The sequence below is a fragment of the Hetaerina americana genome, unplaced genomic scaffold (genome assembly GCF_022747635.1).
Source record: "Hetaerina americana unplaced genomic scaffold, ioHetAmer1.1.p SCAF_6, whole genome shotgun sequence".
Classification (NCBI taxonomy): Eukaryota; Metazoa; Arthropoda; class Insecta; order Odonata; family Calopterygidae; genus Hetaerina; species Hetaerina americana.
Genome location: NW_027287205.1, coordinates 44,453,594 through 44,476,023, shown reverse-complemented (window position 1 = coordinate 44,476,023; position 22,430 = coordinate 44,453,594). Strand labels below are relative to the sequence as shown.

The 22,430-nt window shown below is 37.6% G+C and overlaps 1 protein-coding gene across 1 annotated transcript in view; it reads right to left on the bottom strand.

The window, feature by feature from the left end:
• LOC139695326 (centrosomal protein of 170 kDa-like) overlaps positions 1-22,430 on the bottom strand; it is a 277,342-nt gene that overhangs the window by 9,097 nt on the left and 245,815 nt on the right. Inside the window, exons 7-14 of the mRNA XM_071594033.1 lie at positions 17,751-18,094; positions 15,084-15,282; positions 12,992-13,416; positions 11,734-11,860; positions 11,455-11,624; positions 8,682-9,214; positions 3,167-3,277; positions 291-519 (exon numbers count right to left, since the gene is read on the bottom strand). Coding sequence (XP_071450134.1) covers positions 291-519; positions 3,167-3,277; positions 8,682-9,214; positions 11,455-11,624; positions 11,734-11,860; positions 12,992-13,416; positions 15,084-15,282; positions 17,751-18,094 — 2,138 coding nt within the window. The remainder of the gene's footprint in view (positions 1-290; positions 520-3,166; positions 3,278-8,681; positions 9,215-11,454; positions 11,625-11,733; positions 11,861-12,991; positions 13,417-15,083; positions 15,283-17,750; positions 18,095-22,430) is intronic.

Below are 22,430 nucleotides of genomic sequence, written 5' to 3'. Positions count from 1 at the left end.
AGTCCATCCTCACCGGTCAAAACCAACCCTTGGGTTGACATCTGTGGTTTTTTTTTTAAAGAGTTGATATGCTCAAGAAACAGCTTAAACCATGCCACATACCATTCAAATGGCATCAATTTGGTCTTTATGTAATAATAATAATATAAATTTTGCATCATAGTTCAGCAGTAGCAAGCTCCCAATAATGTAACATTCATCTGGAAGCCAGACTTAAATCTAAAATTTAGGAGAGTTGAATGGCAAGCAATGCTAATGATTTTTGAAGTTACTTTTTGCATGATAAATACCTGTGTTGAGCCCTTTGGAACACGGAGACTAAACCTTCCACCGTCAGCTCGGTTGAATGCTGATGAAGTGGAGCTTGACCTTGAGAGAGCAGCTGACATTGTTGCCCCTCTGCCCCTTGCGGGAGTCCGAGAGTTGGAAAGTGAAGGAGTAGGGAGGGCTGATGGCTTCTTCCTTGAAGCAGATACTGGAGATGGCAGCTCTTCCATGCCAAGCCGACCTCTACGTAAACTGGTGAAACAACACAGAACGCTTCCCCATTAATTTTCCATGTCATGGCAATCACTTTTAACTACTTATGTCTAACCTGACTGCATGATGATTTTATCTACATGTGCAACTTTATTATTGTACAATTAGATGAGCAGTATTACTATGCACATCATACAGTGCAGTATTAAGTAAGCAGGCCACACACCAGCGGAAAATTTTCTAGTGTGATCAAGAATAGGCAAATGTGCACTAGTTAATAAAGTGCAGGAATTATGCAATCTAAAAGCATTTGAAAGCAATACCCCATCAAAAAGAATGCTTAGAGTGCAACTGCATGGCTTTGGCTCAATAAGTTTGCAACCATATGGAAGGAGGAAAAATCACAATGTCAATTCTATTATTACGTTAAACAATTTAATATGCGGAAGGAATGGAAAAGGGATGGAGGAAGATGACGAACAGAAAATATGAATTTAAAAAAAAACTTGTGATGAAAAAAGAGCACTTGTGGTATTTATAATAATGGACATTTTTCTCTGAATTATGACTACTCTAACGTAACACAAGGCGTGGATATAAAATTTTATTTAGTCTTTTTGAGCCAAAAAGGTGAATTATACAAGTGAATAATGTAAACTACAAAAAACTATCAACAGAATAAAAGCAGCAAAAACACACATGTATCATGACTCCTAACTTTTTTCCCATCCTTAAAAAACGAAGACTGCAAAAATATGAAATGAATAAGAAATTTCCAAATGCACTCCAAGATATACCGATAATCTCTAAGTCATAATTACCAAATAAGAAATGATATTCTCTGAAAATGGAATGAACTAACATATTTCATAGGCATTGGAAAAATTTATCATATTTCTCTGAATTAATACCCATTTCTAACAGCTCCCATTGCTGAAACCTCAGTTTTGGAAAAAAGCTTGAATCCCAAAACAAACCTTACATATAATATTCTAACGAGGTTGATAATCAATCATAATCATTAAATCAAACACTCTACTTCATAGTTCCAATATTTGGTTACCTAGATGATCTAATTTTTACAAAAATAAATTACTTAGCACAATTTTATGATTCTATTTTAAAAGATCTGACTAAACCATTTTGCTTTAGAAAAACGACTTATTATATCATCTGGAATATTTTATGGTAAAATGATATTCACATTTAAAATAAACTATGCTAATGCATAGATTATGCTTTACTAACTGAGAGAGAGGAATACTATTACAAATTTCCTTAGCAAAATATATTTGGTGAATTAGCATGAAATTAAGTAATCTTGAATATTTAAACGAATTTTACAACACTAAATCATCAATGATACCTGGGATATGCCTGTATCAAATGTTATACTACCATTCAAGGAAGGGCAGAGATGGACACAGACAGGAAATTGCTACATTTATTGGCATTATCTAGCAAGACACAACCTGGCACCTAAGACCATAATTATCTGTTCTTCCATTATGCCCTTTCTTCCACCCTTCATTCTAATCAACATGCCTATCCTTTTCCTTCCTCTACATTGCCTTCCTAACATTCTTCCCTTTACCACAGTATTAAACATTACATCCCGAAATAAAATGTTCTGAATCCACCTTCCCTACCTCCTCTGGATTTCCCTAAACAGTCACATCTCCTCCCTGACTATGCGTAGATGAAAGCATGAACAACTATAAAAATTAACGAGAATTGAATCACCTATATGAAATTATTGGAAAAGAGCTACCAATATAGGTTCATTAATAATGGTCACAAAATGAATAAAAATGTTGCTGCCTCATTTTATGAAACAATAATAAATAGTCCAAAAGCCTATGTACCAGGAAATTATCCCTAAAACATTGAAATTCAGTTAGAACATTAAGTCTGTATTACAAGTAGTTATTTCTGGCATCAATATTTTCTATTGCGCATTTGGTTGGCATAAATATAGCCAAAGTCCCATCCTTACTTTTCATACAAATATTTTCCGCAAAAAGGAAATGGGGGACTATATTAGGGGTAATTGGATGATAAGGCAGGTAGGTAAATCCACTCAGAACATTTTCCAGCGCAAACCACACCACGTGTTATATGGTTTCCCAGTCAAATCTCCTGAAAAGGATGTTATTACAAGTATGCAATACAAAATTCTAGGTTGATCAAATTTGATTTCATGTGAAAAATGTTAATGAATTAATAAATATCTAATCATTCCTTAAATAATTAACAAAATCTTAAAAATCAAATATACATATGATATCCTGTATTAATGAAAATATCATCCCCAACAGGGAAAATAAATATGAATTGTCTAATAATATGATAAGGTCTAATTAATAATGGATTCATTAGACATTATGATATTAAGATAAGTTTTAAAACTATACTCAGGCATTTTTGAATGGCACCTCACTTGACTACATTTTGACCATACATGTACTCCATAAATATATTTTGCATGAATCATCCCCATATTTATCTCTCGTCACTTTGTATGTGGCTAGAAAATGGTATTGGGAGTTCTTCAGCAATGGAGTACATATTTTCTAAATACTTTACCTTATTTAGGAGCAGGAGTCACAGATAACTTGCAAAAGCAAAATAAACTGGACACCAAGAAAAGTAGATTGAAAGCACACCAATTGAAGTGAAGCCTTACCATGTGATTGCCTGCCTTCTCATGCAATCTGATTGTGAGTCCACTGCGGTAGACCTTACTTGATTCATATCCTCCATGCATCTCATATCAAAGTCGTTTGCAGGCATATACCTGAGTTGCAATCAAAGACAAATTGAACTTTCACGAAGGAAAATTTGAACAAAAAAGCAAAATAGAGGGGTCATTAGTGACAAGGAAATTATCAACAGAGGATCATAAAACAAGCTATGTACACATTCATCATGTAGCTTACTGAATACAAAGAATGGTGCATGCTACATAATCCACAATGCATTCTAGTTGAGGATCAGGTATCTTGGTTTAATAGTAATAATAGAGTACTAAGTACACAAAAAGGGTTACAAAAGTATGAACAAATATTAATCGAAATGCCGTACATACCCGAATACAAGGTGAGCCATTCCATAATATCATCACTAAGTAAAATGGAGGTGGCCTTATGTTTAAATTCTTACAAAATATCTCACATTATGCAATACCTATTGGTTAAATAATGTATGCTAAAACGTAAAGTGATCAACAGCAATTATAGCAAGTACTAGTTTTAATATTAACTTTAATACATAAAAATTAATTTATTAGAATTATCCAAAAAATATTTATAAGAGATGCAAATCATTACTGATAAAATTATCTACGTCACCTCATATTTGGGTATATACCAGAACTAACTTCATGACTTCACCTTCAATCTAAGCTTTACTTAATTCATGTAAGCTAAATATTACCATTCATTATTGGAGGTGTTTCTGAAATGTCAACAAAATTAACATTAAATAGGGAAAAAAATGAGTCTTTAATGTCTAGATTACAATTCATAATCAGATATTTTGATATATACTCACCCCTTGACTAGCACGTAGATGAACCTTTTGCATGTATTCCAAAGAACTGAAGACAAAAAATGTAGAACCGGAAGAGCTCAAGCGATTCAATTCGAGATAATAATAGAACTGCCCAAAGGTATTATGGCATGACTTGATGAGATTTGGTGCCACTATTAGCAACTGAAAGCTAAAATAATCTTCAGAGCCAGCAATAACTAATATGATTCATCGACTATGGTCATTAAACATTCAAGCATGATGATTTAATGAAAAGATAAAATGGATAATGGTTGTAGCCTGAGATGATAACTATTAGGGCACTTAAGTTTTAGCAGCTTTTGAAACTATGTGAAATATCACAGTACTTATGAAAAAATTTCAAAATTAATTGATAAATTGTAACATCTAGGCCCTACAGATAAATGAATTTTTAATATGAAGGATGAATTCTGACTTCCATTTAAAATAGTCCTAATTTTTAATTTCCTAATTCCCTCATCAGCATGCTTCTTAGATATTATGTCAAGTCTTGATTGCAAGTATGAATCCTTATTCCTATTAGATATGAAGAATTTCAGCCAAAGCTGTCAATGGGCACACTATATAAATGGGATTGTTGATGCAGAAACAGAACAACAATCTTTATTGTCGAGTATAGCACTGGCATCACAGATAATATGGCCAATATCAAAGGCAAACTGGCCTCAAAACTAAAAGAAACATCATTCTCATGAGGGATTCATGATTAAGCATATCATATTTGTTACTTATTCAAATTAATTATATCACTTTCCTGATTTTCCCCCCCCAAATTATGACTAAAAAAACTGATTTAATTAAAGCTTTTTCCAGACATTCCTTTCCTGATGGCCAGCCAACAAGAATGATATGTACCCCAAGTAAAACATTATTATGCCAAACAAATATTGTTAGTCATACAAATTGAAAAAATACGCCTTGTGCCAGAGCAATCAATGAACACCACATCATATGCAAGTCTCAATCATACCGAACATTTACGGAGTAATATTTTTCATAGTATTTAAATTAATTAATTAATTCAACAATAATTACTAAAGTTTTCTACTGCTTATCGCCAAATTAAAGGAAGAAATATTTTAATTTCAATTACCATAAATTTGAGACCCATATAATTAGTGGCTCCAAACTGCATCAACTTGAGCTTTCTTCCTTAATATTTTATGAAATAAATTTCTTATCAATTAAGTACAGTCAAAGAATTGAAAAAAAATAAAACAAGACCATAATACAGAAAACTGACACATTGAACAACTTACTAAATAAAGGACACAAACAACAAATGAGCATTGAATCTGTAGCAACGAATGTGAACCATTTCTGTCCTAAAGAATATGTTGACCAGTAACTTCATAGAAAAAGACCTTCACACTGACCTTTAAGTGTATATTTGTCGACCAAAGTTATAAAACTTCATCACTTAATCACTCATCTTTGCAAATTCCTTTATGAGACGGTTATACTAAAATAACTACCCTCGACTATACTGTAAAAAGTAACAGCCATATCACCCTAATGGCATTTGATTTGAGCTACATGAGGTATACACAACAGGGACACATATCAATATTTAAGTAATATAACTCTGTAAATGTAAACTAGTAATTTATCTAGTGGGTTAAGGAGGAAGACTACATAAAGGTAGGATAGCCATTATTAGTTATGAGTAATTACTTGAGATTTGGAATGATAAGGGTATATTTTCCCTGCATCAAAGAAATAAACTATATTTATGATTCAATAATACCTTTCCCAATATCTAGAAAAACATAAAAACCACCACTTACGGCAAAGATAGCCCCGTCTTAGAAACAAAGTATTTACAGGTCAAAATTCAATCATGATTTGACAAACCCGCCCAGCAATTCCCCAAGCAAAAGCACCCTGTACAGGAGATTTTGAAGTAAGGGGGTGTGGACTTGTGTTTGCAAGAGACTCTTGGACAACTCTACTCATGGCACTTAGAGAAAATGACCCTCATTTTAGCCCTAACTATCCCTGTCTGTTATGCTACAGAGTAGTGAACTAGAGATTCCATTATGTCCACATGGCCTGGGCAAAATCCATTGAGTACCCTTAATTTGAGAGAGAACTATGGGGGACTTATGACTCCGCTACATGTATTTCACCAATATCCACAACCTCTTGCTCAGCATCACCACATTAAGCAATCATTAAACAGATTTTTTTAAATAATTAATTGGATTAGTCTTAATTGAGTACCCAAACTTCCCAACAAGAGTAATGTTAGACCTGTATGAGGGAAAACTAAGAATTGAGGTTATGGATGGCATTTGCGACGAAAGCATCCTGTAAAACCTAAAAAAAGGTCAAAAACCCAAGATACCAAAATTATGCATAATGTATTCTATCACAAAATCTACTCACAATTGTCAATTTTAATAATGTTAATATAAATTTTCACTTTATTGTAGCAGGAGTCATCACAATTATGATTATTGGCAGAATTGGCTCCTAGCAAATTGGTATTTATGTGACCAATTTTCTGGAACGAGGGGCAATGGTAAATTCTTCTCAGTATATACAGACTGTGGGTTGCAGTAGTCCAGGGATAGAGCATTGGACTACTGATCGGAGGGCCTGGGTTCGATTCCCAGGCAAGCCTCTCTGGAAACCTGCAGTTCCACCCATGCTATGTGATTTTTTGGGTACCAGATCTTCCTGGGAAACCATGACCGGCATAGGGAAATGAACTGGCTCCCTTACCATGATAGGTGAATTTCACATGCCATCAGGCTTAGTACTGGGTGAACTCTACCATCAACTACCAAAACGATCCAAGGTTGATTATTGTATTTTTGGTTTTTTATATACAGACTCTAAAACAACTCCAACGTCGAGCTTATCATGTTAAAGGAAGCCTGAAGCTAATAATTTTGCGACACGAAAATGCTCGTCCATACACCTCGCTATACAACTGGAGAGGTTAAAACTTGACTTTGGACCGATTCCACACCCTCCTTTTTCCCCCGATCTTGCGCCTGGCAATTTTTATTTTTTTTCTTCAACTCAAGTGACATCTCAAGGGTAATCATTACACCTCGGACGATGAGGTGAAGGCAGCTGTCAAGAACTGGATTCGAGAAAAGTTGGAAGTTTTTCAGTGACAGAATGAAAAAACTTGTTACACATTCAGAGAAATGTGTTAGCCTTAATGGTGACTATGTTGAAAAATAAATATATAATTTTGAAACTTAAGAATTGTACTTTAATGTACTTTTCGCCCAATCTTGCTATTTGTTTCTGTTTGGACTCTAAAAGCATGTGAGCATTACTTTTCAGCCTACCCTCATACATATGTAGGGGTATCACTTTTGATTATATTTACTAAGAAATTATGAGATATCTCGATAAAATTTATTCTTCATATTAATTGATCTTTAAGTACATAATTTTGCAAATTAAAACTCTTGATGTTGATTTGTTTTGTTTCAGGCAGCCATAGATTGAAGTAACTTGCAGTACGAAGAAGACTGAGGTTCACAGCATGATTAAGTTCCTTCATTTGAAAGGTTACAGTGACTAGAAAATCCATGATGAAATGATTAAGGATGCTTATGGCTATTTGTGGAAATGATAGCCCATCATATGATACAGTTCTGAGGTGGAAAAGGAATTTTCAAACAGAGCAAATACCCCTCACAGACAATCCAAGAAGTGGAAGACCATCACTCATGGACGATGCCTCCACAGTGAAGAAAGTGGAGGACTTAATCATATTAGACCAAGAGCTATCATCCGAATGATAATGAATGAGACTTATCTTAGCTACAGCAGTGCATTGAAAATTATTCACAAAGAACTGTGCATGTCAAAAATGACAGCATGCTGGTTCCTTGACTACTGACAACTTTTTAGAAAGCAAAAACCTGAATCGTGACCATGGCACAACCGGCAACCAAAGCAATGAGGCTTTGAAATTTTTCGACCTACCCTCTATTCTCCCTATCTCACCCCATGTGACTCTTTCATATTCCCATAACTCAAAAGACCATGGTGGGTACATATATGTATGTATGTATACATGTATAAAAAATACACATATATATATATATGTATCAAATATATGGGATAAGATTGATAAAGGAGATAATAATCATTATCATTGATGATTGAAGTAACTTAAGAATAATTGAGCTGATTTCTGGGGACACTATATGATATATTTTACCCAAATAAGATTTCAATGAACTTTACTTAAGGAGTTTTTACACTTGGGGCTTTCTGTTCACTATTTAAAGTAATTTTAAGCCATCAGTGATAGAGCATGCACAAGAAGAGTGGTGAAAAATATTCTGGAGAGTTGCATGCCTTAAATTCCCTGTTAATCAAGATTTGGTTTATCTCGACAACCTCTGGCCCAATATAGTTCAGATTAGCGAGGGTTTACTGTGCTTTTTTAAACCAAAATATGAGATTTATTCTTAACTCTGATCTGACCGATCCAAGCAATCAACTATTTGAATCCCCCTTCAAATATTGTTATTTTGGAGGCTAAAAATGATAAATAGAAAATGAAGTCATGCAAGGATTTCAAACTAAGAGGAGAAAACCATACTCTTGGTAAAATGTTGAGGATGACAAAAATCTGTATGTGATGCCTTTACCTGAATGCCCTGTTGTACCTCGTCTGATGAACATTGCCAACTGCTGGCAGTGCCCCACTGTCGTCTTGGCCCCTTTCAACATCCTCTTCCTCTGTCGTTTGGCCCAACCTCCTGTCCATCCCCACCCTCTTCCCCACTTCCGTCTTTTCACCTGAGGTTGGCGATGATGGCCTCACAGAGTTTTCCAAAAGTCTCAGCTTTGCCCTGAGTTGTGCACTGAGTGACTTGGAACCAGGGTCCGTCTCACTTATCTTCACTTCCTTGCGGAAATTCGATCTGCCGAGAATACCATTACGACTGGTTCTCACACGGCCACTGAACTCATTGCCCGTACAGCTCCCTGGGTCCGAGTCTGCTGAGGGCTCAGCATCTTCTGTTTCCTGCTGCCCTCCTCCACAGTCGAATGATGGGGAAGGTGCTGACATGAGGCTACCAGTGAATGATCGGGTCATTCGTGCCTGCATTGCTGTCACCACTGACTCAGTATCCCGAAGAAATGACTCTGTTTCCAAATTGCTATCACTATGAGGAGCCTGGAATCGATCAAAGGGTTGCCCCACAATGTTTAACTATGTCAGACAAAAGTTTTACTAATGAGAAAATATGAAGGAAAAAATATTTCAGGGCAAGCATATCTAAGAGAGAGTAAACTCAGTAAAAAAGTTTTTACAAGCCAGTAACAAATATCAAATTTTGGAACGTCATAACAATTCAATGATGGTTCTACCATCAAACAGTGATTTGAAAACATTATGAAATGCAAAGGTGACATTTTTAATAGAGATAAATATTTAGAATACATAATTATACAGTCAAGCTAAAATATGCTAAGAAAATAGATCAACAACGAGTATTAATAAATAATTAATACACTAAAAATCACTGCCATCATCGTCAGCCATATATTCTACATTACAATATACAAGAGAAAACTTATGTTTTAAGCTTTTTCACAGTATTATTGGCTCAAAAGGGGATCCTGATGGTGCAGTGGCTAATGTACTGACTTCACAAAAAGAGGGAAGAAAAATATCTGCCATCTCCAGGTTCGAAACCCGGAGACGACAGATATTTTTCAGCAGAATCCTGATCCCTACTTGATATACTTCGTGGAGAGCACGCCGTCCATCAGATAGGATGTTGAACTGCAGACCCCATGGCACCTCTTATTAACAGTAGGCTAATGCCAACCCCAGGTTTCTTTCCTCCCTTCCTCCTTTCCCATCCATCCCTAATGGCGCAAATGACCACCCCTGTCGGTTGCCTCCCCTTAAGCTATGACTATTAGCTTAAAAGTTACCTTTATTAAAATTAAAAACCATTTGATGCACTTGTTTTTAATTAAAATCCAATGTTATCATGACTGAACTGATTAAACTGAATTAAACTGAAAATACTAAGATGAAGCAACAGAGTTACTAATGCAGAACAGGTAAATGTGATTTTCACTTATGCTTTGATTTTACTCAATGACTACGAACCAGCCATTTTAACCCTCTTAGTGTAGCGGGCCGATATATCGGCTTTCGTATCCTTGGCGAAAAGTGCAGTGGGCAGATATATCGGCTCTTGCGTAGGCTATTGTTTAAATCGCTGTAACTTATGGTTTTTTCTTTAATAATTTATGGTTTTTGTGCTATCGATAGGTTGAATTCCATAGAATTACGTAAATATTTTTTAATTTTTTATTAGCAATTTTAAATGCTTTTCAAAAAGTATAATTCTTACTATAATTTTTCGTTCAGTTTTGTACATGTCGGGAAGCTCAGCCTAATTGTTTGCTCGTTTTTTTTCTGAGTTGTCTTTCCACTATGAAAAGCCACTGAAAGGCTACTAATCTGTTTTCATCTGTAATCTCTTGAATTTGTTGTGGTGTCGTGGTGTTGATATATAGCTGCTTATTCAGACTTTGTTGAGCCGATGGAAATGAGAACACTGCTTTGTAATCATTTTGGTTTCTCTTGCCATCCATCCTATCTAATCAATTGTGCCCTGTGTAATGGATTACATTGTCAGCAGTTCTCTGTGAGTTAGAACTTGGTTTTTTTCTGCCTTTAGATTGTAAGCACATTGCCACAATCTCAAGGAGAGGGGAAAAGTTCCAATTTGACTTAGTGATTTCAGCCTTTTCAACAAAATAGAACTATGCAGAGGCTGACAAAAAAATTTGCAATTCACTGGTTTTTCTTTATTTATTTATAATATTTTCTGCATGTCTTTTTGATTCTTTATTTTATTTAAATATCGTAGTTTAATTGAAAAATGTTTTTAAAAAAATATTAGTTTTGTGTCTAAAAATCGAAATATAATTGCTAAAAAAATATTCTTCAAATTTATGATACTGTAGTAATTACATTTATTTTTCAGATGATGTAAATGTATTACATCATTATTAACTACAATATTATATTTTAAAATAAAAAAACTGCATATGGATATCTAAACAAATAACTTCATAATTTTTTTTTCTAAGGTGATACATTTTCTTAAATTACCCTTCGCACTTCTCACTAGTACCCCTGAAATACCCCCCGCACTAAGAGGGTTAAGAATCAATCTGTAAGTGCATATGAATATTTGAACATGGGAGTTTAAAAGGTGCAGGAAATAAGAAGAACATGACTCCAAAACAACACCAAAAGGTTGGAATCACATAGGACATTTAACTTCAGAAAATTTACAGAATGAAAGTGCAAGGAACAGGGGTAAGACATGGGATGACAAAGAACACACAACACATTGTTAGAGTGGCTGAGAATGTTATGGAGCTCACCGCTATGGAATTAGTGGTGGCAGAAGGATCGGCATTGAGAGGTGGCGCAAGAGTGAACGGCACCTGATCTGTGGGCAGACTGGGAAGACGTCTCCGAGGGCGTGTAGGCCCACAAGTGGCAGGTAATGGACTCTGTGTGTCTGCTACCCTCATTCCAGTGGGGGTTGAGGCTGATCAGAAAAAATCCTGACATTAGTGCACAGCTAAGAAGCATTTTTACATGACACTGCAAACATTTCCTGAACAGACCAGAGGAGATTAAAAATTAAATAACCTTACCTTTGGTTTTTGGTAATGCAGTAATAGTTTTTTCCTGAGGTTTGCTCTGAGCCCTCTGCTGATGTTGCTCTGCAACCTGAGCAGCCCATTCTCTGATCCAATTTGGGCTGCCTCTTTGAGAGCTAAGCTGAAATAATTTAAAAAATTATGCAATCCCAAAGGCATAATAATCAATTCAAGTAAGAGTCAGCAAATATTAAATCATTGCAAATAAAAGGCCTCAAATTTTAATGTTCAATTTTTCTAATTCTATTAGCAGCAGTCTGATGACCAATGTAGGTTTTTGATGAACACAGGGACTAAGCATTTCTAAACACCACTTAACATATGCCACTACAAACCCTATACTCCCATTTTATGTAAAATCATTCATATTTCACCTTCGTGTGCTTACATTATCTCTACATACCAGCTGAAATGCCAACTGTTTATTCTGGTTTTTTTGCTGGCCTAACCTTAATAATTATGTCTCCATGAAAAATGTTTGGAACAAAAGTTGAATACTTTGCTGCATTAATAATCATCTACTCAAAATAAGATGGTACCACTACACTTAAAATAAATATTAATTTTTTTCTTTCCCTCTAAAAACATACAATTTGTTTTTGAAAAAAATATACTTGCATGTTTCATTTTATTCACCTTTGCCCAATGTAGAGGATCTATTGCATCATTAACCATTAGGTAGTTAAATAAAGAGTATTTCCAAGTAAATGCATTGAAAATACCATTTAAGAACAAAAAAAATATCCTCGGATGGTTATTTCTTTTGATAAAATACTCACAGTCAAATATTTTTACAGATGCCCTATTGAAATCGAATTTTAAGTTGCATCTCCCCATTTCTTGGTTTTCTTCAAGCTACTATTTTATTTATTTACTTAACAACTAAACCAAAAACAGCTAATTTCTTTTACATTGGATTGTTAACAAAGTGAACAACATGTTAAACATTATAAATAACCATTAAATAAATGAAAATAATAGAATGTGGTGAAAATTAGTTACGTTTCAAGAAACATAGATTTACTCTACACAGAAATGCAAACTAAGTCCATACAACAACCACAAGTTCACCAGAAAAATTAGAGAGGAAATCCATGGATTGAGGATGAGAAAGATGATGGAGGATTAGATATCAATTCAAGAAGGAAACTGTAAGAGGGAATTGAATGTACGTGGGATGCAGCGTGTAAGAGATCTGACTCATGCCGAAATAAAACCGGAGATGGGAAACACAATCAACAGAGCAACATACCTTAAGCTTCTCCTCGAGTCCTGGGGGCAGAGGCCTACCATTTTCCAACGTCACTCCCTCACCACTGTGCACACCAAACACTTGGTCAATGTCTTTTCGAGCCTTCTCCTCCTCTGGACAAGGAGACTCCTTATCAATTGTGTATGTCCCAGCCTCACTGTGCGCTCCTTCCCCATCATCGCCCCCCCCTCCAATGTCGGCATTGGTATCACTCTCCTCCAAATCCAAAGGGTCATTGCCCATGCTGGCACTCCTTATTGGTTCCTTCCTTTTCTCTGGGCTGCTCCCCAGCACTTTGCTTATAAAGTGTGATGCAGACTCCTCCAGAGAGCGGCCAAATGCATGCATCTCCCCCATTAATGCACCCTTACCCTTCGGATCACTCATTGTCTTCTCCAGAGGATTGCTCAAGGTGCCCCTCAGTCCTAAAGATAATGGCTGCATATTAATATTTTCATACGCTAATTCAAATCTATCTCCTGGTCTACTTTCTGAAAACAATGTTTAGACAACAAGTTCAATTTTCATAAGTTATCCACTATAACATTCTGACATTTAGTATTTATCATTCCAGGAACCAGATTCTTATTTTCTTTAAAAGGAATCAAATGGCCATCTTACTTCAAGGTTTGAAAACCTTATCAAAACAGGTAGACACTGATTTAAATGAGTTGAAAGGGCCCCAGTTAATAGGAAAAAATAGCTCAAATTATTAAGTGAATATTAATGCTCCAACAAGCCAAGAAATATGAAGAACAGTTTCGACAGGAGTTTCAGAATTACAATTTTATTTTTAAAACTGGAGCATTTACAGTTCAACTAGACCTGCTGGTATGTCTATCTGCCAAACGTAATGCCATTGCCTTTGTGACAGAAAGTATACATAACAGGAGGGAGATGAGCTGCTGTATGAATTGAAATGTGTCTTTTGCCTATTCATATGGATATGGTGAATGTGAAAAACAGGGATTTTGTTTGGACTGATTTCAAGACTTTACTGGCTCTTTCAACAGGATCACTAAAACCATGTTTAATCATGTAATCAAGGTTTCATTCAGCCAAAATAAGAGAAAAAACTCCACAAATAGCTTCCTGTAAAATTTCATGAAACTGGTTTAACAGGATTTTGGCATAGTAAATTTCATATCTGATACTTTGAATTCTAGAATAGAAAGTTATTGTGTCGAGGTAGTGGACCACATGAAATTCAGAAGAGAGGATAACTACTGAAAATAATTTATTATTGATACCCACAACCATGCATACACCCTAATTTTTTACATACATATGTATTTAAGCTGTCATAGTAGTAGTCTCTACTTCGCTCAAATTTATGATTGGAAATGAAAAATAGTAACTTTGCGATTCCACTGAAAAGTTTTATTACGAGACAACCTGAGTTTCAACGTTCAATGTCATCCTGAAGATGAGGTTGAACATCGAAACCCAGGTCATCTCTTAATAAAAACTTTCAGTGGAATCACAAAGTTACTATTTTTCATTTCCAAAATGTATTGGTTCCATAAATAGAATGAATTGCTGTCAATATTGATTTATCCACCCAATGAGTTTTGATGTGAACATGCCTGACCAAGGGATACGAAATACCATATTACAAGCCCTTTGAAAGCTAACATTTCTCATTAAGTTATTGTGAATTCAAGAATTACAATGATTTTAAAAAGCTATGATAACCAATTCCAACAAGAGAATAATATAAGAATAAATGAGCATGCACAGATGACAAAAAAATGTGCATTCCACATTTAATTTCATTACTTTGATAAAATTTATTTTAAAGATTTCCAAGTTCTCTACAGCCATGTTTGATACGATTAACAAATACTCCACAAAAAATGCAGAGACATCCCTGATAATTTATCAACTACAATCTCAGGTTTGGATGATAGATATTAAATGTAAATAATTTTAATAAAAAAAATAGAAACTCAAATCTTCACTACTTTCAAAGATTGTTACCAAGTAAAAATTTAAACACAACATGTTAAATTGACTAGTTGCTTTAGAATTTTAAATAATTACTAAACAAATTTTATAAGCTTTTAAAAAAAATATCCTTACTATCACATACCTTTGTCACCATTTTTGTTTTTATTTACAGAAAAGTCACTCTTTACGCTAACGTCTTCTTCTTGATCACTCGAGAAATAGCCCTCAGAGTGATAGCCTGCCTTTCGTGATGCAAATGACTTTCGAATGACAGCTGGAGACTGGCAAAATGGCTTGGATGTTTCCTTATGCTCTGTTTTATCTCCTTTGTCCCCTTTTGCCTGTAATAAATAGTGGAAAAATAATCTTCCTTGATGAACCCCAGACATGTTTGCAAAAGTATGAACTATTATTCAAATGGCCACCCTAAAACTTTAAAGTGAAACATAGCAACCTCTTTATACAAAATCAACAATAAGCCCAAAACATTTGTATCCAAGTAAACATGAATTTCTCTTTTGACTAATTATAAGCTATTCATCAGAATGTACAAAATATGCATTGGTTAAAGCATGAATAAGAAATAGAAGATCATGGAAAGGAATATTTATTATAGTTACACCTCCAACCCAAAAATTTTATACTATCTATATGACAATATAGCTATCAAAGTAAGTGCTTAAAATTTGGATTTAGTTAGGCTGATTGTAACTCAAACTGAGAATAATTTGATAACATTAGCTGTTGTGGACAATCAATAGATTTAATGGAAATATGTCATTTTCACCAAAATTTAGTGTTCATATCAATTTCTTACTCGGAAGATCTTGCTGCTTCAGAAGGAACAGGGTGAGGAAATAATTCTCCAAATATTTTTTAAATGTATCAGGAAAGTAAACAATTTATAACAATTTTATATTAATATACTAGCATGAAAATTATCCATCCCCTTAAATTCTTTGAATATTAAGAGAGCACAAGTAAGTGTTAGCTAAAAATGTGCACCAATAGTATTGAAAAGGAAACACATTACCTACATTTCATACACCCAAGCAAAAATGCCTTACAATATAATAATTTATCCAAATTTCGGGTAGGTAAATGCACAAAGATAATTAGGGGATATTTATAAGATATTATTATTAATAATTCAAAAGTCTGAGGTAAATCATCACTTAGGGTATCCAATATTTTAGAGCTCAGCATGGACCTTGTGGAAAGATAGAAACTAGGAATAAACTTTTCACTGTGTCTTGATGGAAAGAGGATGGGAAGCATAGAGCATGTCTTTAAGTAACGAAACCTCAAGTGCCCTTGAAGCATGCAGATCTTCAGTAATTTATTTCCCTATAGGGCCTTCTACATTTTATGCTCAAGGTTCCATTACTGGCCAAAAGTTAGTTTTAACTATTTTAAGATTTGAGGCCTACCTTCAAAGGTTTTTGGATTTTGTATACATTCCAAAAAGTGACATCCCTTAGCTGAGAAGCTTCACCAATTAGACCAGGTTCTTAATTTAATTAACCTTGTGTTTCTGCATTAATCATTGAAACCTCTTCTTTCAATAAAATTTTCCTTCCTTTATTAAAACATATCAGTTCAGTCCTTATTTATTAATAGCCCAACAACACCCTGAAATACGTTCACCATTATGCAGAAAAACCTAATGTGGTGCTATTCGATAGCTTTGTAATTGGATTCCCAAGGAAAGGCTAAATGTAGGATTTGTACCACAACCAAATCACAAATTGTTCAACCGTAAAATATTGTGTGCCTAAAATACCAAATAATGCTAAATTTTGCCATTGTACAAAGTGGAATGAACTAATCTGAGGACTAGTCTACATTAAATAATGTGGAAATGTAAACTGATGAAGGTGATTGAGTGAGATGACATGGATAGCCATTAAAAAAGATTATAAAAACTACTTAAGCTATCAGAAATGATCACCTATTTCTACAATGTTTTCATTAGTCTCCTTTCAACACATTTTTCAACATATTGCAAAGGAAACACTTGGTTTTTCCACATAAAATATTTATTCACGACCTAGGTTTCGACGCTCAGCGTCATCTTCAGGTGAAATACAGGCCAAAATCTTTCTTTATATAACAGAAGGAATGGGGAGGTTCTGTTATATAAAGAAAGATTTTGGCCTGTATTTCACCTGAAGATGACGCTGAGCGTCGAAACCTAGGTCGTGAATAAATATTTTATGTGGAAAAACCAAGTGTTTCCTTTGCAATATGTATCGTTTCCACAAAGTGACGCCTGAAGCTATCTCCTTTTTCAACATGATTTATTTAAAACAAGAAAAATCTTTCCGGAAGTGGGTCTTATTTTTTCATGACTATCTGACTAAAATACATTTTTGTTTCACTGGCACAGATACAGCAGTATTCAATTTGATTAATTCATCATTCATTCATTGGCCTTTCAATTTTAAGTTTGGTTGAATCCATACCTCCCGATGCAAACTTTTTAATGATCTGACAGTAATTCATTCTTACATGCCATTTCACTTTACCTAAGTGCATAATCATACATTTTCCTAATGGAACATTATCATCTACTTTCTTTTCAAATGCTTTTCTAACCAATTACAACGGTTTCAAAATTTTGGTGAATCCAACTGGATCTAATTTCCTAATTAGAATCATCAGTACTTCAAAAATCTTCTACCATAGCATTTGATGACTTGTGGGGATACCTGCCTCCTCCAGCTCATCTGTTTGTTACAGGGTGGCAAAAATTATCATTCATGTTTTAAAAGGCCACTTTTCTCAAAGTTCTTTGGGACAATCTTACCTTCTCTTCGTCTGCCTTTGGAATGGAATGGTTCCTTCGGTGACGTGGTGCAAACTTGCTGATGCTGTCGCCAATGTCCAGACGTCTCTTTCCCTCAGTCCTCGCGTCAGGGTCAGAGTCGTGGCTGGAAGTTAGGTCAACAGTAAATGCCATGGGCTGCAGGGGTGGAGATGGGGGTGTTTTGGAGGCACTGGCGCTGCTACTGCTGCTGGCTGTCACAGCACCCCACCTCCCTTCGTCCCGTTCGTTTGTCTCAAGCTCAGGACTGGGGTCCATCACCACCGCACTCTCACTGTGGCACAACCCCCTTTCATCACGGTGCAATTGGTGGAAGCCCTCGCGATCTGCAATGACAGAAACAATTGACAATGTTAATGACGTGCCATAAAAGAATTTTACTTTTTATTTCAAGTATGGGAGGTAAGTCGTGCATGTAAGTAAGGTACATGGAAAGAAACTGGCTTGCCTTCCCTCAATATATTTATTTCATGTGCCATAGGACTTTATTAGGCGTACGGTATGCCCTCATCTATCAAACCTACACACAATTACATAACCTTGAGTTGATACAGATACCAATGTAAGATTTGCCTGTAAGTAAATTAAAAATGGGCTTTGGCAAATTTGATGAATTGCAGAAAGTTGCAAAAGCCACAGCTCTGGAGTAAAAGGCCATCCAGTGAGCCAAGGAATCAAATAGCTACCACTGTTGCTCTCTTTATATCCTGAAAATTAATCTTTGCCATGAGCCAAAGATCATGATGGGCAAACTTAGGCATTAATGGGTCTGTCTCCAACTGAAACATATGAATGGAAAAGTTCCATGAAGGCTCTTTTTGAAGACGAAATAGTTTTAATTATACATAATTAAGATGGCTTAAGGGTCCTGAATGCCATGTATAACCTAACAGAAACAAGATGCTACATGAAGGGCTATTGGGCATGCTAAACATCATCCTCCTTGTGGGGTTAAGTTTGGTATATATTATCTATCACTTATTGGAAAACGGTAGATGGTTATGGAGATATCGTCTAATAAACACTTCCTTATACTTTTAAGAGAGAGAAACGGCAAACCCTTTACTCCTTCCCAGAACTCGAGGAACTTCTCGCGTCATCCCATTATGTGATCAGTCCCCTCCACTGAGAATCGGGGTTGGGCTAATCGTCAAAACCTCCTCGTGGCGGATTTTGTGATACCCACTCCGAACATGGGAAGAGGAGGGGGAATCATTCATAATACACGGGAGCCATAATTCGACCCTCGCGTGTCCCACAGTCGTTCTGCCGGTGCAGTAATAATCTTCAAGATGGTCGTTGGCGGTGGATGGAATAAAGGAAGGGGAGGGGGGAAGACCTGTCAAGGGTGATTGTGGAGTGGGTCGCGAGAGGGAACAACAAGTGCTCTTGAGGAGAGCGAGAGCCTGATGTGCTGCGGGATTAATAAAATATAAAAAAATAGGCGCGGAGGTCACATTCCAGATGACGGGAGGAGACGCGGAAGAATGGCGGGGGGGGGGGGCGGAGATCGGACTCACTCATTACGCTAATGGGGCCTCGGGCTCCCTGAACGTTTTGACGGAGCGTAAAACATTGGATCGAGGTGAGGGGGAGAAACGACCGCGACTGGGTCACGTGAATACAGACTCATGAGGTCACTGAGGTTGGACATCTGAGGGGTCGATCTTCCCACCTACAGGTCACACCTCGGAATGGCTAAGTAATGAGCAAGAATTGAAGATTTATTCTAATACGACCACGGTTTGGGCATGACGTTTGCAGGACACGATTCGATGAGTCATTGAAATAGGAAAAATGACAGTCAGACAGGCATTCCTTATGTTAATGCAAAATTCTCTGATTCTGTGGAATTATCTCATGGGCATTACATGATATTTGGATCCCTGTTCTGTCTCACTGCAACCGCAATTTATTTTTCTGTTTGTTGCAACAGCTTTGACGTTATACTTGGCGACTTCACGAATGGGACGAGGTGTTTCCGGATGAATGGGGTTTAGTGTTAGCTCCGATCCAAAACCCGATCGGCAAATATCGAATTCGCTTACGACGACACTTGGTGCGAGCGCATCGGGCTCTATTATAATGACTTAACATCACTGAAAACGTAGTCAGAACGGTAGCTAAGCCCGCCAGAGATATAATGGGCCTCTCTGCGTCTATACCTTGCATAAAAACATTCAGATCCCATTTCGTTCCGTCGGAACGAAATATCAACGTTAGGTCGGAGTGAGGAAGATTCTTGCCCCTCCGGGAACGTCAGAAAATTTCGTTGGCAAGAGAAAGGCTAGGTTTTAAAGAGTAAAGGCTATTTTCACGACGAGAATCGAGAGAAGAACTGTGCGAAACCAATAACCATTTGATATATTGGAACATTGACAATGACGAGGGAATTTCGCAGCGGGCAATGAAGGAAAATATCCCACCTTGGTGGTTGAAACGCCATGGACTCACCCGAACAGGAGACCTTACCGGGCAAGAGGGAGCCAAAGAAAGCTCCGGCCAGACTGGACACCACGGAAGGAGTGCTCCAGGCTTTGTTTCACTCAATAAACACGTGTGACGATAAGGCCTGTTGGCCATACGGCCACCTCGATTAGTCACTGGCGTATCTCGTAAGCATGAGGGTACATTTGCGTTGCGATTGGACAACGGGAAGGAAGGGAGCGTATCTCGTAAGCATGAGGATGCGTCTGCTTTGCAATTGGACACCGGGAAGCAAGAGAGTGGGGAACTCGACACATCATGTGTTCGCAGTGGACTCCATTCCTTTGAAGATCTTCTGGAACGATCAAGGCGCTTAAAGGGACACGAAACAGCTGAAACCACATAAATATTTTATGCACAAAGAGGTGGAGGTCTATGGAAGTGCAGGGTTTCCGGGTGTGTCTAGTTAGGCGTGTCTAAAAAAATATGTAGCGGTAGTTAATGTTTGTCTATCCAATACCTACGATAAACAATGGACTACCTTAAATATTCGTAGAACGACACAAAGAAGATGACGGTGAATGCTAAAACATGAACGCGAAAAGTCTATGAGTACAGAGTATTACCGAGGAAAGCGCCAAATTTGAGAAAACCCACTGAAAAAACGAGATATCGCTGAGTCACGTTTGTGTATGGGCGTAAAAGCTTTGCCGTATTTTTAATCACTCCGAGCATGCCTCAACAGTGATTGAATATCAATAATTGGTCCATGACCTAATCTTCCTTACGCATCACTCCATGATTTTCAACTCTTCCTCCTCGCGGGCTATCGAATTGAACCGCCACTGCCAGACTTGGCACGCGCTAATGCCAACGCGTCCCTTGCCGCCGTGCGGTGCACAAAACACCAGAGCACTACTTCCGGCGAGGTGGTCACATCAACGTCCACGCCTCTATCGCCACGCCTGAGGGATGGGAGGAATAAACAACCCTTCCGGGTGAGCGGACGGATCTACACCGGGTCCAGGAGGGGGACGGAGGGAGGGACGCGAGGCCGGCGGGCCGCACCTTACCGCCGATCCTGGCTGGTCCTTAGCGGGGGAGCCTGGCGCACCACCCATCATCGCCGCCCGAGGCGGCTCGACCCTGAGAGTGAAGCGAATCCCCCGGAGATGGAGAGCGAACTGGCCCTTCAAGGGGGAGGACGAGCGAAGGGTTGCGCGCGTTAGACCGCGGACCGCGGAGGGAGCGAAGGGTAGTGGGAGGGAAGGCGGCGGCAGCATCAGACGGAAGAAGGGGCCGTTGGGAGGGAGACGGGAGGGGGTATCTTTGAGTGGCGGAGGAGGGGAATGTAGTAAGCAGGAGATGTTCGCAGGGAGGAGGGGAGAGGACGGACAAGGGGGCTCCAACGGGGTAGGGGGGAGGTTAGAGGCGCCGCCGGATTTATCGATCCAGCGAACGAGAGGAGGGATGGGGGGGTGTCCCCACGAAACCCAACCCCCCATGCCCCTCCTCCACCCTCCCTCCCATTTTCTCCTCCTACTCCTCCACTACTCCCTACTCCTCGAGAGTGGCGGGAGGGTGAGGGTGGAGGGAGGAAGGAAAGGAGGGAGGGAACCTCCCAGCTAACACGCCCCCTTCCCGGGAGTGTGTGTGTGCATCATTCCTTTTTTCCCCCTCCTTTCAACACCATGGACCCGGGTCCTGCATCTTCCGTTATAACGTAAAGCAGGAATATCGTCGTTAAAATGACATGAATCGGTCGCTTCGTTATTTGAGGAGTGCGAGTCTTGAAAATAGTTGTTGTCCGCGTAAAATTCACAACATACGTTTTCCTTTGCTCGCATCATTTGCCAAATTATAATGGTTCCTCGCCTTAGACTTCAACTACGGACTCAAAGAATATCTTTTTATGATTGAGCATTGGAAATGGTGCCATTAAACCACCTTCATTTGCGTCTAGAGTTGGCTTGTGTATGCAGAAAAGATTAAATTATATCATCTTCTCTATCCACCTCAGATGAATGACTAATTTAAATCTTTACTAAAATAAACATTTACGACTCGTACTTCGCATTGTTATCAATGCATGAGCTTTCTAGTAAGCCGGTAGTGACGCGTCAGAGCAGTCGTTTGTTTTTCTTCTCGTAACGATGACGGAAGTCGTTACCTCGTTCCTTCTCTTCATAGTACGCATGAGGCGATGGAGTCACGTCAAAGAAAGGAATCTATTTG